Source organism: Grammomys surdaster, unplaced genomic scaffold (genome assembly GCF_004785775.1).
Source record: "Grammomys surdaster isolate TR1022 unplaced genomic scaffold, NIH_TR_1.0 363, whole genome shotgun sequence".
Classification (NCBI taxonomy): Eukaryota; Metazoa; Chordata; class Mammalia; order Rodentia; family Muridae; genus Grammomys; species Grammomys surdaster.
Window position 1 is genome coordinate 9,036,936 of NW_021604782.1, and position 17,558 is coordinate 9,054,493.

The following is a 17,558-nucleotide window of genomic DNA, read 5'->3' on the forward strand; positions in this document are numbered from 1 at the left end:
GAGCGGGGCGTGGCAGGAGACGGGTGGGGTTTGTGCCACCACGTGGAGACCAAGTGGGAATCTGAAAGGAGGGAAGCCTGAGCTGAGAAGGACCAGCCTTTGAAGTGTGTAACAAGTCCCTGTGAGCAGAGTCTGAGGGAACTTGGAGGCCAGCAAGGGCTTTGAAATCCAACCACTGGTGCATTTCTCTCCAGAGGCAAAGGAAGTGACCCCTTTTGGGGATGGGGAGCCTGGTTCACAAGTTCCCGAGGAATGCTGGCTTTTATCTAATCACCAGAATTCCTTCTATAGTCCAGCCTAAGCTCATTTCTGGACATTCTGACTGACTTTCTGAGACTCAACAGTAATAAGGTATGAAAACAGAAGGGGGGGATTCTAGCGGCAGAAAGGGGCAGAGAGAGGGACGATGAGAGCGGATGGTGGGAGTGGTGACTGGTGCTAAAGTACAGTTGCTAGCCTTAGACCTTTTTGTCCTCCTCATCATATTCTCTTCATGATTTCTGGGTGGGTTTGCAGGGGAGGCTTTATACTCTCTGATGCATTTTGGGGTAGTTTTCCTCAAATCCAGTGCCTAGTTCTGTCTTCCACTGCTTTGTGCAGTCTTCTGTCTTGTCTGATCTTTGAGCTGGTAATGGCATATAAATCAGTGGTTCTCAGCCTTTCTAAGGCTGTGACCCTTTAACACAGTTCCTCATGTTTGGTGACACTCCCCTCCCCCCCCCAATAAAATCATTTCGTTGCTACTTCATAGCTGTAGTTTTGCTACTGTTATGAACCATAGTGTATATATCTGTGTTTTCTGATGGTCTGAGGTGACCCCTGTGAGAGGGTCGCCTCACATCCCACAGGTTAAGAACTGCAGACACAGGAGTGTGCTTTGCACTTGGTTCTTGCTGTCTTGACAGTGTCTTTGTTTTCCTTCTCCAGGCCCAAGACCACAAAGAGAAGTTTTCTAGGAAAACTTGATATTCCCTGTCACTGAACCTGAGATAAGCAGTATCTCCAACTTCCTCTCAGGGCCTAGAGTGTTCTGCTTTGTCTTTCAAGAATTCCAGACACAAGGGTGTCAAAACAAATTTCTTTCTTACAGCAGGCTTATTTCCTGATTGACAAGGTATAGCAAGCTTGGGTTCCAGCCTGCAGTCACTGAGTTTTTCCTTACTATTTACACAAAGTGTATTCTCTGTGTGTGTATTCCTGTGTCAGTTTAAAACTCCCTCTGACCACCACCACCACTACCACCACCCAGCCTCTGAGACAGGATTTCTCTGTACAGCTCTGGCTGTCCTCGAACTTGCTCTGTAGATCAGGGTGGCCTGGAACTCAGAGATCCTCTTGCTGGGAATAAAGTCATGAATTGCCACAGCCTGGCAAAACTCCATTTTCTAAATCTCTTGAGGGGCCAGATTGGTGGCTTAGGCCTCTATACTCTACTGTTCAGAGGTTGAGGCAGGAGGATCAGGAGTTCAAGTCCAGGCTGTGCTTCATAGCACTGAGGTGTTGTGCTCTGGAAGGATAAGGAAGAATACATGAGCCTGGTAAACTGTGGACTGGATGGGGTGGCCAGGGGTGGCAGGGATCTATATATGGCACTCATTATTTTCCGTGATATCAACCATGGTATGGGTTCAGGCAGCAAAACTGCAACGTGGACTTTCTTTTGCTTCCACAACCCAGATGCCCTTTACCAGATGAGTTTCTGCAGACATATCTAGTCTATTTTGGTGTCTGTGGTCATTAGTGTTAGATTCTGCTTTTGGTTGTCTTTAACACTGTGGATATACCCTGTAGAGCTATATTTTCTAAACTGTCAGTGACAAAGAAGTAAAAATTATTGAGATTGTTCCAATCTGTCATGGCATGGCACTACAATGAAAAGTAGATTGCTGGCCACCTGCTTGGGTGTCGTGGTAATGTCAAATCACTATGCTTTAAGTTTTCTGAAAGACTTTCTTTTATTTCTTCTCATTGCAAAACACTAAAGCACCTGGCAAGTCAGTCTACACTTGAGTAGTGGTCCGTCACCTCCTAGCTTTTGCTGCTGTAGATCAGAATTTAACTCTTCAAACTTGTTGGTTTGCTGAGGTGCACTCTGCCATCCCCAGGGAGCTAGCGTAAGCTGACTGGTCTACATGTGGTTCCCTTACTTGACACATTGACACATTTGCAGCGTTTATAGTACAGTTCTTTGAACTGCAGATGTGCTGACACTAATGGGCTTTTGCTCTTCTAGAGGAAGAGCTCAGTGGGTTTTCACAGTCTTGGCAGGACTGCTGTCTGGGTGGAGCACTTCTAAGATGCCACTGATTCCAGAGATGTCAAAGCATGGAGACACCTGGATCCCAGGACTCCTCGCAGACAGATCCAGGAGTGCTCTCACAGCTGACTACTGCGACTGCCTGGAGACTGGCTGATGAGATGGGACCTGCTCTGTTTTTGTAGAAGTAGAGAGGGAGAAGTGCCAGCAAGTTCTCTCTTCTCCAGCTGGCTGGGTGTCCCTCTATAGGAGCTGTAATACCTTAGGCATGGACCAGGGGTGTGAACCTGAGCTGGCTGCTCAGTCAGCGGTGCTGCTGGTATATCTTCTGGTGACATTAAGACACTTTGGTTTTTTTTTTGGTTTTTGGTGTTTTTTTGTTTTTTTTGGTGTGTGTGTGTGTGTTTTGTTTTTTGTTTTGTTTTCAAATCTGAGGTTTTGTTTTTTTCCTACAACCCTCTCCTGCCCTGCCAGCCTGAGCTTATTGCCATTAGACACTTCATCTTTCCTGTTCTCAACGTGCGCTCATTACACTTCCATATTCTTGTGGCACGTATAGCACATATAAAGGTTTTACCTACTTTTATAGCTGTTTGGTTCCTTCTTGGCAGTTTGAGAAGTAAAGGAAGTCATGTGTAGGCAAATACTGTGATTCCTTTGGGGGCAAGGGAGGTGTGTGTGTGTGTGTGTGTGTGTGTGTGTGTGTGTGTGTGTCTGTCTGTCTGTCTGTCTGTCTGTCTGTATCTGCAGAGGTCAGAGGTTGACTTTGGCTATCGTATCCCATCAGTTTCAATTTTACTGAGACAGGCTCTCCTCCCCGAGCCTGGAGCACACTGCTTGACTAGACTGGCTTGCTGGCAATACTATATCCTACTGTATCCACATCCTAGCATTGAGAAAACACACACCACACCCAGCTTATTACATGAGGGGATCTGAACTCAAGTTCTCATACTTGCATAGCAAACATCCTACGCAGTGAACTATCCCCCCTCCCTGAGACCTGCCCTTCATTGCCTCAGTATATGTCTATGAGTGCCTGCTCTGACCCTGTGGTTCCTAAGCACTGAGAGCAAGCACAGCAGTGAAGGATAGACACCCAGGGAGCATCCGTGTGCTGGCCAGCATTGGAACAGCCATTCTGCAGTCTCCCTTTCGGGTTTCCTAAACTGGAAGCTCGTTTGGTTTGTCCTCTCTTCGTTTTCAGCCCTCCTTATCAGAAAGATGTCAGCTTTGGAAATTCTCATGTTAGTGCTGGGGTTTTGTTGCACAGTTAGCAGAGGGTTTGCCCAGCGTGTATGAAGAAGCCCACAAACTGGGCATGAATGTGCATGCCTATAATCCTAATACTTAAAAAGGTGGTAGGAGGAAGTTAAAGGTTCAAGATTATCCTTGGCTGTATGAGACCCTGTCTTAAAACAGAAACAAAAATCCAAAAAACAAAAGCACCTTACCTTGAGGTGCCCAGCCTGATGCTTTTGAGTGTGCCTGGCTTTGTTCTGCCTGCCTCTCTTTCCCTCCTGACTCTGTGTTTAAGCCTTTATTAAGATATTTAACCCAACTCTGTTAGTGATTTGGTGATGTTTTGATTTAGCACCAGCACATTCTCTAGAAATAACTCACGTTGTTTTTGTGTTTTAGCCGGTTACACCTCAACAAGAAGGCAACAGACAAACAGCCGTATAGCAAGCTCCCTGGTGTCTCTCTTCTGAAACCACTGAAGGGGGTGGATCCTAACCTAATCAACAACTTGGAGACATTCTTTGAACTGGATTATCCCAAAGTAAGTATAGTGCTATACCCACGAGAGATGGGCTACTTCATGGGTTTACTTATTTATTTTGGAAATTTCAACACTGTATAACACTGCAGAAGCCCTGATGTGTTTTATATACATCAAAGTTGGGAGTTTTTCCAGCCCATATCCTGTAAGTGAATGCAAGGGAAAGTCTGTTTTTGGGAATGAAAGAACACTTGTGTTGACTATCTGTCCCACAGAATCCCATGCGCCTCTGATGCGCACCATAATCTCACGTTTTGGTTCCTCTGCATGATCCCATCTCAAAGCTCCGAGACTTAGCTCTGTCACGTCCTTGTGCATTTACACCGGTGGAAGAGAAAACCGAGTTGATCTTTAGTATGAGATGACTGTTAGCATATGCCAGAGACAGTTTCTAGTCTTTCATAGTACCGGTTAGCTTCTGAATTAGAGCGCCAGAGAGATCTCTCAGGTTCCTGCATCGAAGGGAAACTTTTTTGTTCAGACAGCATTTTACTTTAAAAACATTAACTCAGTGGTAAATGTAGCCCCAAACCATCTAGTTCTTGAGTAGAGAAAACAAATATTTAATTCAAATACAAGGTTTTCTATAAAACCTGGTATGTAAAGTAGTTCTTTATAAATAGTAAACATTTATACTTGAAGGGTTGACTGTACCCCAGTAGGGCACATGCCTGGCTTGCACGAAGCTCTGGCATCCATCCATCACCAGGTTACATAGGGGTGAAGAGACAGCTCTCAAACCATGATCCCTGCTACATAGGAGGTTTGAAGCAAATTGGGGTGAAGAGTGGTGGTGGAGGTATTTTTGCTTGATACACAGTATTATTATTTCACATATTAAAGCACATTTCATGACTTAGGGCATAGGTTGGTAATAAGAGTGTATGCTTAGCATGTACAAGGCCCTGACTTCAGCTCCCAGAACCACCCTAGGAATTCAGTTCGGAATGGCATTTTGTTCCCTTTACTGTAGACAGAGTTTGAGTTCCTGATGTCTACAGGTCTGAATCAATGAGGAGACTCACTTTTAAATTGTTATTTATGCACCTAATACTCATAAATAAAAAAGGGTAGCATTCCATGTACTGCAATTTCAAGTGTTAAGTTTTTGAGTATCAAAGGACTAAGTATTCTTAATTTGGAGAGGTGTTTTTTGTAGTTCCCCGTCTTGCTTTTCGCCTTTGGACATTTCACAGTTTGAAAAGAGAAGCTGAAAGAGATTGCGGTCATGGGCTGCCGGGCTGCCTTCCCCTCCCAAGCGTGCAGTCTAGATCAGTAGTTCAGTTTGCTCAGTTACAGGACTTCACTAGCTCTTCCATCTCCTGAAGACTTAGAAAACCAGTCTTTCTAAAAATATCACAAAGGTATATTTATATAAATATGTACTGAATTTTTAATATGTATATATGTCTAGTCTTTTAGAATATAAAAAAACACCCAAAAAGTTATTCTGTGTATTAACTAGGAAAGCTTTTAACTACATCTAGTGTGTAGCCAGTTATAATCGGAGGGATTTGACTGTTGCCATGCAGAGATTCTAGCAAATAAAATGGTTCTGTCTCACACCATGAAGACACAGAGGTGATGCCTCATTACCATATGATGCTTCAGAAAACACTTAAAAACGCTTAAGAGTGGTTCTTTCTTCAGTTTGCTAGAATTCTTTTTTTTGTTAGTTTGGTTTTTTTGTTTTTTTGTTTGTTTGTTTTTCAAGACAGGGTTTCTCTGTATAGCCTGGGCTGTCCTGGAACTCACTCTGTAGACCAGGCTGGCCTCGAACTCAGAAATCCGCCTGCCTCTGCCTCCCAAGCGCTGGGATTAAAGGCATGTACCACCACTGCCCGGCTAGAATTCTTTTGTTGTTGTTGTTGTTGTTGTTGTTGTTGTTGTTGTTTTTAAAGCCTGTCTTTAAGTATCTGCTCCTGGATAATGTGAATTGAGTTTTCTTTGCAGGGTGGCTAGTTAAGTAATTTTTGTTTTGAATTTTGGAATTAGTTTGAAAGGCGTAATCACAATTGGAACCTTTCAAGCCTTGTTACAGAATAAAGACAAGCTCTATCTCTCCCTTCAAAACCTTTCGGTATGGAACTCGAGAGACAGCTCAGTAGTTAAGAGAGCAGACTGCGTTAGGCGAAAACCTAAGTTTAATTCCTGGTTCCAGCATCACGCAGCTCACAACTGCCCAGAACTCTGGAAAATCAGACTTTTATGGCCTTCATGGGCACCACCTGCGCATGTGCAGACACATTTACACAGAAAGATACATACACAGTGAAAAATTAATCTTTTTTTTTAAGATTGTGGTGTAACTCAGTTTATCTTTTTTTGTCCCATTGCATGTATTTTACTATTACATTTTATAAAGTTCCGTCTTGCTTGGGGAGGAAGCCACAATAAGCCTTTTCCTTCCTTGTCTTACAGAGTCATAGTGCTTAGAAGCACTTTGCTCTTCCTCCTTGCTGTTCATACCTGTCGAGCAGTACATACTATAAAAGCATGAAGGAATTCTCTAGGGTGCGCCTGGCTGTGCGGCTTAGTAGATAGGAAGAAAGCTAGCTGTTATTTTGCCCTTTATCAAGTCGCTTAGCCTTCCTAGTCGCCATTATTAAGGACACAGTCTTCTTCCACTAAGTGTTCTGAGACATCAGGGCTGCTGGTAGACTCAGCCGTCTGGGAGGTTTCAGGGGTGTGGTAGGATTGGCGCCCTTTACTCTCTCAGACTTTTAGCTGGTCTTTTGAGGCCAGAGGACTGTGACTGGCTGAGCCCTTCTTGAGTAGCACTTCTGATCAGTCATCACTGAAGTGGACACTGGATGGAACAGCAAGTGGTAGAAATCATAACAACATGGCCCCGCCCCCCGTTTTCACCATCTGCTTAATTATGATTAAAACTTCTTTTTTTTTTTTTTTAATTAAAAAAAAAATCCCCACCTTATTGACAAAACCTTTCTTGACTTTAGTCCTGGTGCTCTTGTGTTCAACCACAGATTTCTTTTCTACCAGTATTTTGGTGAGGTAAGATGCATGCTGAAGGCATTATGAGTATTTTGTTTTTGCTTTTTGCTTTTATATACTTATCAATAGAAGTAAGTAAGCAGAATGGGCTTTTCCATGGCTTGAATCAGTCCCTGTGATTTGAACACTTCAAAAGTTAATGGATGGTTTTGGCAGAGCCATCTAAGCTTTCAGAAATGCCTTTCTAACTAAACATAGCATTGAGCAAAATGAAATTCTGGATGTTTTCATATGAGGTCAGTGAAGCATGCTTGTCATAGTGGTAAGTGTTCAGTCAAATGTTATTTTATTTAAAAAAATTTTTAAACAGTAAATAAAAAGAGAGAAATTAATCACATTGTGTCCTTTCTGGGCTTTATTTACCGTTTGTAGCACCTTCATGAAGTAAGGCTGGATTCCAGGGCAGAGTGTCTGGAGAAGGAGTGTGCTTGGTTTTGCTCCTTTTCAGTGTAGCTGTTTACACTCCTGCACGTCCTGTAAGCTTTGAGTGCATGTTAAGTGGTGCAGGTTGTGAACAAACTTGATATGCAGGTTGTCACTGGGACAGGGCCAGTCAGAGAATTGACAGATGTCAACCTCAGGCACTCTAGACTCTGCTGCTGGCAGACAGGTCCCTGGCCTGGAGAAGCTGTCTCCGCCCAAGCAACACTTGTCATAAGCATCTGGGTCCCTTAGGATTCCTCCCTAAACTCTTAAACTTTATGTGCACAATTACATTTTTTTCCTTTCATCTAGTTTTTGACCACTCTAGAAATGCTAACAGTGTGTGCTTATATTACAAGGAATTTCTTAATGTTAAATATCTTCTTTTGACTAGTATGAAATACTCCTTTGTGTACAAGATCATGATGATCCAGCCATTGATGTATGTAAGAAACTGCTTGGAAAATACCCAAATGTTGATGCTAGATTATTTATAGGTAAGTAACAAAGTCCACGTTAGCCATTTTCCTTTGGTAGTTTTAAAGTATCAGTAAATCTTCTTGCATTAAGCTCTAGATTAGGATACAAGGCACTTACTCAGTAAAGTTAGAAAGCATGCTTGCTTTTAGTCTATTTTCTGCAGGGGTAAAAGATATTTCTATTCTTTCAAGAAAAGTTATGGGAAAAAAAGGTCTTGGTTACCAAATGGCACACACAACAATAATATCTTCCTCGGTAGTCAGGTGTGAGTAGACATAGTAGTTGTTGTCTTGTGATTTTTCTTTTCCCTTTTCTGTTTTGATTTTCCCCTGGGTCTGTGGTCTGTCTAGTCCCAGGCCACCCGAGCAGTGTTGGGTATGGGTTCTGTCTTTTTTGTTTTGTTTTGTTTTGTTTTTCGAGACAGGGTTTCTCTGTGTAGTTTTCGCTGTCCTCGAACTCACTCTGTAGACCAGGCTGGCCTTGAACTCAGAAATCCACCTGCCTCTGCCTCCCAAGTGCTGGGATTAAAGGCATATGCCACCACCGCCCGGCGGGTTCTGTCTTATAGAGTATGCTTTACTTACAATCAGATATGCGTTGGTTACTTTCACAAGTTTTGTGCCACTGGCTGTTCCGTCAGCACACCTTGCAAGCCAGTGTTCGCCTCTGAGTAACTTCCAGTACCATGAACACTAACCAGCAGGGGTGAAGGCTCTAGGTAGGCACCCGCTCTTCCTATTTAGTAAGTTACGTAGGTGGTGTCTTCAACAGTAGGGGCCTCACATCAGTTTGTGGAGAACAACCAATAGCCTTGCAGTAACCTAGGTTGTTTGGAGTATTTCATGGGGCCCCTTTGGCCAACAACTTGATTAGATGTGCCCCATTCCTGCACTGGGGGTTTCACTTGGTAGCGAGTGTGATGAATGTCTGCTTGGGGGCATTGACTCCAGTTATTTGGTGATTCCTTTAGATTTCTTTCATATATCTATCCATCTGAAGAAGCTCCTACTATATTAGGTTTCCATACAACCTTCAAATGGCCCTGAGTTTTAGCTGCCCCTCTCTGTGGTTCCCTTATTGTGTCTGTTTCTAAAGTGGTTTTAGTGATGGTCTTTTCTCTGTATAAAAGTGGGTGTGGCTTGTGTTCTACTCTGATAGTCAATTTCTCCTATTGTTGTAACTACTATAACTTCAGAATGAATCCTGTGGACTTTTTTCTTGGTTGATTTTGTCTGCATTTATTCCCTACTCTAAATGAAATGTGTTTATGATACTATGTAGCATGACATTAATTAACATGCATACTTAGCACACGGATTTGTGATGAGGAATCTTAGCAATTTGCAAGTATTCTGCACATGGCTCTTAAAATATTGTGCTGTACGATTATTAGGTATCAGTTCATAGTATTAGTGGAAGAATGTGCAAATTAGAAAACAGATACTAGATTGTCAAATAAATTAAAAACTCCTTTTGTGAATGAGTAATTTATTTCTACAGTAATTTCTACTATGAGTAATGGGTAATGTTTAAATTATGAAATATGGCTAGACTCAATTTCTCTCCATCCTATATCTTTTTAGCATTTCCAGCTCTATGAATGTCTTATTGTTGTACCTTTGCATTTTTAGGTGGCAAAAAGGTTGGCATTAATCCTAAAATTAATAATTTGATGCCAGCATATGAAGTTGCAAAGTATGATCTCATATGGATCTGTGATAGTGGAATAAGAGGTGAGGTTTGTCCTGTTTTATAAAACTGTTCATTTAATGGTAGACCGCCAAAACATCTTCAAAATGTATTATTAGTCAGTTTGTAGTTTGCCCAGTAATTTACTCCATCATCATGTATGGCATATGTTAGGTGTATTCAATAAAGATTTTAATTTTTTTAACCTAACCTAGATGATACATGTATTAAAACCTTTGCATTTTTGAAGAGAAAATCTCAACCATTGAAACCATAGTGATGACCACTATCTGGTCTACAGCCTTCGCCAGTGTAACATCCCTCATTTGTTGGACATTCTGTATCCAGTGTACCATTCCTCATTTGTTGGACATTCTGTATCTAGTGTACCATTCCTCATTAGTTGGACATTCTGTATCCAGTGTACCATCCCTCATTAGTTGGACATTCTGTATCCAGTGAACCATTCTCATTTGTCGGACATTCTGTATCCAGTGTAACATCCCTCATTAGTTGGACATTCTGTATCCTTTGGGCTTCTGTAATACCCTATTCTACCAGAAGTCAAATCAACAAGTTCATGTTTCCTAAAATATGTAAATTTATGAAAAAGTATTAATATACTTTTAAAAATTCATTTAGATGGTTACAGCAAGAAGTTTGTCTCCTGGGCTAAAAATGTGTAGCTTTTTGAAGTTTTATATTCTCAGAATAAGTGATTGATATTTATTAAATTCAAATGTTCAATATATTTTATTGTAACTTAATTAAAATTCTTAAGACCTAATTACATCAATGGACATTTTACTAAAATTTTTCCTCTCTTTTTTTCCCCCTTTTCTCTGTTCTCACCTCCCCCCACCCCTAAATTTTAGTCATTCCAGACACGTTAACTGACATGGTCAATCAGATGACAGAGAAAGTGGGGTTGGTCCACGGGCTGCCATATGTAGCAGACAGACAAGGCTTTGCCGCCACCTTAGAGCAGGTAAGTGCAGGGCTCACAAATCATGCTTGTCACTCGTGCTTGTCACAGCAGTGCCTCCCTCAGACCTGGCTGCCTGACCTCAGCTCTGCTGCCCATGAGAGCATAGCACCCTTGTTCCTAGGAGGAAGTTCTTAGGTCCTTGGGGTCACTTACTTCTGAGCTGCCCCCACCCTATGGCTGTGCATAGGGGATGTCTAGTGGTCCTACCCTCAGCTGAACACACAGTGAAGATAGCGTCATCACTGAGTTCTTTTTTTTTTGGTTTGGTTTTTCGAGACAGGGTTTCTCTGTAGCCCTGGCTGTCCTGGAACTCACTCTGTAGACCAGGCTAGCCTCGAACTCTCGAACTCAGAAATCCGCCTGCCTCTGCCTCCCAAGTGCTAGGATTAAAGGCATGCGCCACCACTGCCCGGCCATCACTGAATTCTTGATGTTCACTCCAGACTATTGTCTTTTTTTTGTTTTTTTGTTTGTTTGGTTTTTTTTTTTGTTTTTCGAGACAGGGTTTCTCTGTGTAGCCCTGGCTGTCCTGCAGACTATTGTCTTATATAATGTCCTTTTCAACTGAAAGATATTTGGTGACATATTGTAAAGTATTTTTTTTAAAAAAAATAAGTTCATACAAGTCCTACTTAAAAGAAAAAAAAACCCTAATTTCCTTTTTAAATAAATATCAAACATTTTTCTTTTTTGAAATTAATATACAAAGTTCTAGATTCCTTTATTGCAAAATGAAATACATAATTTTGTTGACTCTTGACTCCCCTCTCCTGTCTTCCTGCCTCTTCTTTTCTCCCCCCTCTTCAGTCTTGGTTTTTGCAAATTCTGGAATCAAACTCGGGGACGTAACTGTGCTAAGCAAGCTTTTCACCACTGGGCAACACCTATAACCCCTTTTCCTCAGGGTTATAGTCAAACTTATCTTGTAGGGAATGATGAATTGTGGGGACACAGAAGAAGCATACTACCCCCACACCCAACGGGAAACTCCCCTTCCCACTGATCAGGGCAATGAAGGTTCACTTCTGTTTGATCAGTTTTGGCACTTGTGACTGTTTTGGCTTTGCCTGCATGTTTTTTTTATGTGCCCTTTAAAAAAAACACAGTTGCGAAAAGCAATGTGTGTGTTAGTCTTATCATTTCATAAGCTTTCCCCATATTAAAGCTTCATTAAAGTCATATCTACCCCTATACTGTTAAACAGAAAGCAAGGCTTGTCTTTGTCACAAGGGAAAGGCTCTTGGTATCAGTTTTGATGTTTATCCACTTCCTCTTCAGCACTTCATGCTTCTGTACATTGGCTTGATTCTAGTTGCCACAGATCAAAGAGGGTGAAGTCACATTAATGTTAGGACTTTGATTTGACCTTTGGCAATTTAATCTCTCTCTCTCTCTGACTCTTATGCGTTTATGTGTGTTCATGTATGTAGGAGGGTGAGTATGCACACGTATGGGGGAGGTCAGAGATACCAAGTTTCTTTCTCAGTCACTTGCCACCTTGTTTTTTGAAGCATGTTGTCGAGTCTCTCACTGAACTTTGGAGCTTCCCAATTTGACTGGGGATGCTGGCCTGCAAGCCCCAAGCTCCTCCAGCATCAGTTTCCACAAAGACCGGGATTATAGGTGCATATCATATCCAGCTTTTATGTGTATGCTGGGTATATAACTCAGGTCAGTCATGTTTTTGTGACCGTCACTTTGCCAACTGAGCCATCTCACCAGCCCATGGAAATATTTCTCTTACTGGAAGAGATTGTTAGTGTTAAAATCTTGAGTTATCTGGTTGGTAAAATGCTTCATAAAAGTCATATCTAGTCCTATATCTGGTTGGTAGTTACAGGTAACTGTTTTAAAATAAAATACTATCATGGCCTTTTACCTTAGAAACAAGCACATAGATGTTTGTATCAATGAAAGACATTTCCCAGAAGGTACCTAGGCTACTATGCTTACAATGAATGCAACCAGAAGAATCTTCCTGCATGATAAAGAAACCTTCAGCTGAACCTCTGGTCCCACCTAGTGCTATAGCCTCAGTTAATTGCTTACAACTTAAGATGGATGCTTCTGCTCTAGAAGTTAGGTTTGGCTCAGCCACAGACGCTCCATTGCTTCAGTGGAGTCTGGATTGAGCACAGGTACCAGTAATCATAGTCTTACCTGCCTTGTAAAATTCTGTTCTGTTCTTTGTGTGTGAATAACTGCAATGAAGAAGCCCACTGCTTTGTACTTGAGGGTAATTGGAAAAGGCAGTATACCTGAGATAGAAATAACAAACAGTGCTTTATGTCTAACAGGTAGGGTGGTGGTAGTCAGTTCCAAAGTGTTACAGAGAAAGAACAGTCAGGAATTACGGGCTGGAGCAATAGCTCAGCAGCTAAGAGAGAGAGAGGATCAGAGTTGGGTTCTCAGCACCCAAAGTGGGCAGCTTACAGTAACTATAACTTCATCTCCAGAGGGATCCCGACCCTCCAACCTACAGGAACTCATTCAGATGTACATTACCCCCTACAGACTTACGTGAATATACAGAATTTAAAAATTTTAAAAAGAAATAAAATTGCCCTAAATATTGTTACCACCTACATGTGGTCTGTATATATGCATAGATGCTTATACACACACACGCCACTAAATGTTGTAAAATCAGAAGACACTAAATTAATACTTTATATACCAGTTAATATTACTCTTTTATATATAAATTCCATGTTATTTGGATTTATCTTTTAATCTATTGATTTTAGAAAAGATGGTGTTTACTTTCTGGCCAGTGAATATGCTTCCACTCTAAAGGTAAATATTTCTTGGTACTGATGACAGCTGAGTAGTCAGCCAAACAAATCACTGACTGCAAGGACTACAGTAGCACAGTGATGTGCCTTTCCTTCAGGTAGCTCATGGGAGCATGTTCGGATGGACACTCACTCACTCACTCACTCACTCATATTTAACAGACAGCATTAGGAAAAGTTTACAAGCTTCATAGCTTTAACATTAAAACCTAATTGATTATGTCTGTGTTTTCTCGGGCAGGTATATTTTGGAACTTCACACCCAAGATCCTATATCTCTGCCAATGTAACTGGCTTCAAGTGTGTGACGGGAATGTCTTGTTTAATGAGGAAGGATGTGCTAGATCAGGCAGGGGGGCTTATAGCCTTTGCTCAGTACATTGCTGAAGATTACTTTATGGCCAAAGCAATAGCCGACAGGTAAGAAAACTAAAGTATTTTTAGTATCTAGCAAATTCTGTTGGCTTTTCTTTCTGTTCCATCCATGGGTTTGGGCTATTTTATTCTGCTAGTGAATACAAAGATTAGTAATTTTGGCAAACATTCACATCCAATATCCATAGGTACTAATAAAACAAATACCTTCCTTCATTTCCTTCAGATGCTGTAGTTTGAAGTGGTTGACAGGAAGCTTTTTGAGAGAATGAAGGTAGAAAGTTCTGTGTTTTAGAAAAAAAATAAAGCTCTTGGTGTTATCATAAGCCAATAGGTGGGGTTTTTTTTTTTAAGTATCATTTGAAACTAAACCTTGTACTTTTTTATTTTTCTTTTAGTTTATAGGTAGGAATGTTTTTCCTGCTTGTGTATACAACATGTGTGTGTCTCTGGTCCCCTTGGAGGTCAGAAGAGGACATTTGATGTCTCAAACTGAAGTTACTGATAGCTATGAGCTACCATGTGGGTGCTGGGAACTGAACCTGGGCCCTCTGTAAGACCAACAACTGCTCTTAAACCCCTGAGCCATCTCTCCAGCCCAAAACTTGGAAATTTCTTAGCACGTTATTTCATATTTTGCTAATAAGCCACCTCCTCATTTAGCATTTCTCTCTCACAGAAAATTAGTTTGAATTTAAAGGCAATCACATGGTGTTTATGAAGTTCACAGGCACCTAATGTCTTCTATGAGATCCAATGCCAGTTGACTGCTTTTCTTGTTGAACACACACACACAAAGAGAGACGGAGAGGGGGAGAGAGAGAGAGAGAAAAGGGGGGAGGGTCAGAAACAAACTGTTGAGTATAGGACTCCTTCACCGAATCTGTTGAGAATGGCTGCACTTGAGTTTCTTAAACTATAAACCTAGGGCATGTGGTTCCTTGTGGCCGGAATGTGATACCACTGAGGGCTGATGCAATCGCTGAGTTTCATACCATCAGTTTGCTCATCTTCAAAGACTGGGCTAGTCCTGAATACCAGCCGCAGCTTACTCTTACAGTGATTAGTGAATGCAGAACCAGTCAGGCTTGAATGTGTCTGTCAACATAAACATAGATCATATTGTAATTATCTCCATTTTCAGAGGCTGGAGGTTTTCAATGTCTACTCAGGTTGCCATGCAAAACTCTGGTTCGTACTCAATTTCTCAGTTTCAATCCAGAATGATCAGGTAAATCAGGAAACTTATCATTTTCCACTCTGTTAAAAAGCAGTGTGTGCGTGTGTGTGTGTGACGTGTGCATGTGCTTCGAGATATAATTATACACACACATACATATATAGTGATTTTTAAAATGCATATGATGCCAGGCGTCATGGCGTGTGCATTTAACCCCAGTATTTGGGAGAAAGAGGCCAGCAAATCTGACTTCAGGGTCAGCTTGGTCTACATAGTGTGTTCCAGGGTAGCCAGAGCTACATAATAGAGTATTGAGGGTGGGGAGATTAATTTGCTTCCAGAAAAATTTGTTCTATATTAAGAGAAATTGAATGCCTAAATATATTTTCTTTGATAATACTGAAATTAAAAAAAAAAGATATTGAAACTAAACTGTTTAGAGATAGAAACTGAGCTGGTCAAGGTATGGACAGTGTAAATGGATGTATAGACATTTTCATGTACTAAATAAAAGGAGAAAAGAGATTTATAAAAGCAAAACTGAGAAAGGAAGGCTGGAGATGTATCTAAGTTGAAAGACTGCTTTCCTGGCACGCAGTCAGCCCTGGATGTTACCACCCACCCCCACACAGCATTCACTGGGTGTGGTGGCACCAACCTGTAGTCCCAACACTTGGGAGGATGAAATAGAGGATCAGGAACTAAAAGTCATCTTTCAATACATAAGGAGTTTTAGGCCAACCTGGGCTACGTGAGAGACCCTGTCTTGAGAATATATAAATAAAAACAAAACTATTTCAAAGAGGACAGTCTTTCTATGTCAAGGTTGATCGTGTGTGTGTGTGTGTGTGTGTGTGTGTGTGTGTGTGTGTGGTCAGCGAGGTTCAGGATGGTGCTAGTGTGGGTGTTGGGTGGTGAGGGTTGGTTGGTTAGTTTTGTAAGCAGACTGTTGTCTTAAAATCCTGTTTGTTTGTTTGTTTCTTCAGGTGGACCAAATTGAGAATTAACATGCTTCCTGCTACAATCATTTGTGAGCCAATTTCAGAATGCTTTGTTGCCAGTTTAATTATTGGGTGGGCAGCCCACCATGTGTTCAGATGGGATATCATGGTTTTCTTCATGTGTCACTGCCTGGCATGGTTTATATTTGACTACATTCAACTCAGGGGTGTCCAGGTATGTGGATTCACAAGAAAGGGTTCTCAGTAATCTGGTAAGAGACCAGAACTATATCCCTTTAGAAAAGGCCGAAGAAAAGACCTAGTAGTCTTCAGTTCCAGAAGACAGAAAACTAAGGAAAGTTTGGGACTTAAAGTTAGTTCAGAAAAATTATGTGAAGGGAATACGTATTCAAGCTGAGACTGCAGTTGCTTTTCACACTGCTCTTACTAATGATAATCGTTTTTTTTTTAGACAGACAGTATTGCAAGGCAGTTAAGTCACCCAAAGAGACACCCTCAATTTCAGTGGTGCCTAGAGTGGGGTTCCAGTAGTTCATAGCCCCCCCACACTCCGTGTGTGTGTGTGTGTGTGTGTGTGTGTGTGTGTGTATTGTGCATGTGATCGTTGTGATCATTGTGTTCAAATGGACACACTTGTCCTCCCTCCTACCAGGTGGGTTCTAGGGCTTGAACTTGGGTTGTCAAGCTTCCTTGTGGAGCCATCTCACCAGCCTGAGAATTTCATTCTTTGACTGTACATTGAATCTGACAGGAAGTCAATTGATTTTTACTTTTAACTCTCAGGGTGGCACACTGTGTTTTTCAAAACTTGATTATGCTGTGGCTTGGTTCATCCGTGAATCCATGACAATCTACATTTTCTTGTCGGCATTATGGGACCCTACAATAAGCTGGAGAACTGGTCGCTACAGGTTGCGCTGTGGAGGAACGGCAGAGGAGATCCTAGATGTGTAATGAGCCCTTTGTGACTAACTGTACACAGGACAGAATGGAACTGTTATAAATTATGTTTATAGAGACACTTTCAAGGACCCACCTTCAGTGGTTTATCACATGTATGTTTCGGGATCTGCTCTTTAATTTATTTGCATGGCACTTGCATCTGTGAAAAGCAAAAAAACAAAAACAAAACACGTCTGTAGTTTGGGCCAAATAGTATATTTTGTGGAAGTAGAGAATGAAGACAATTGGTTCTAGGAAGTGGGGTTTGTTTTTTTGTTGTTGTTGTTTATTTTTTTAAACAAATAAATATATATATCTATATATATATACACACATATACATGACTGCTCTGCAGCAGACACTATGACAGTATCCTTCAGTAGGGAAAGTTTCTTACCTGAGTTACTCACTCTGAGATCTGTGTGGGCAGAACAGCAGCCCCGTGAGAGGAGAAGGGGACAGACAGGTCACGGCCTCCCATGTGAAGTGAACGATGCATTGGGAGGCGCTGGCTGAGGAACTTTTTCATGCTTTATGCCTACCTCTTGTAGTTGTTGCAGAGCAAGTAGAAGTTTAGAAGTCATAGTACGATAGCTAGGCCTTGCAAAAACAAATGGAAAACTTTAAAAAAATAATAATAAAAGAGCTAGAGTCTAGTATTTATATAAA

General features: G+C 41.4%; 1 protein-coding gene across 1 annotated transcript in view; it reads left to right on the plus strand.

Annotated features, from left to right (window-relative positions):
* Ugcg (UDP-glucose ceramide glucosyltransferase) overlaps positions 1 to 17,212 on the plus strand; it is a 31,276-nt gene extending 14,064 nt beyond the window's left edge. Inside the window, exons 2-9 of the mRNA XM_028779950.1 lie at positions 3,899 to 4,040; positions 7,873 to 7,975; positions 9,590 to 9,691; positions 10,523 to 10,635; positions 13,672 to 13,850; positions 14,950 to 15,036; positions 15,972 to 16,161; positions 16,731 to 17,212. Of these exons, the coding sequence (XP_028635783.1) occupies positions 3,899 to 4,040; positions 7,873 to 7,975; positions 9,590 to 9,691; positions 10,523 to 10,635; positions 13,672 to 13,850; positions 14,950 to 15,036; positions 15,972 to 16,161; positions 16,731 to 16,901 (1,087 nt within the window). The 3' untranslated portion in view covers positions 16,902 to 17,212. The remainder of the gene's footprint in view (positions 1 to 3,898; positions 4,041 to 7,872; positions 7,976 to 9,589; positions 9,692 to 10,522; positions 10,636 to 13,671; positions 13,851 to 14,949; positions 15,037 to 15,971; positions 16,162 to 16,730) is intronic.
* The last annotated feature ends 346 nt before the right edge of the window (positions 17,213 to 17,558 follow it).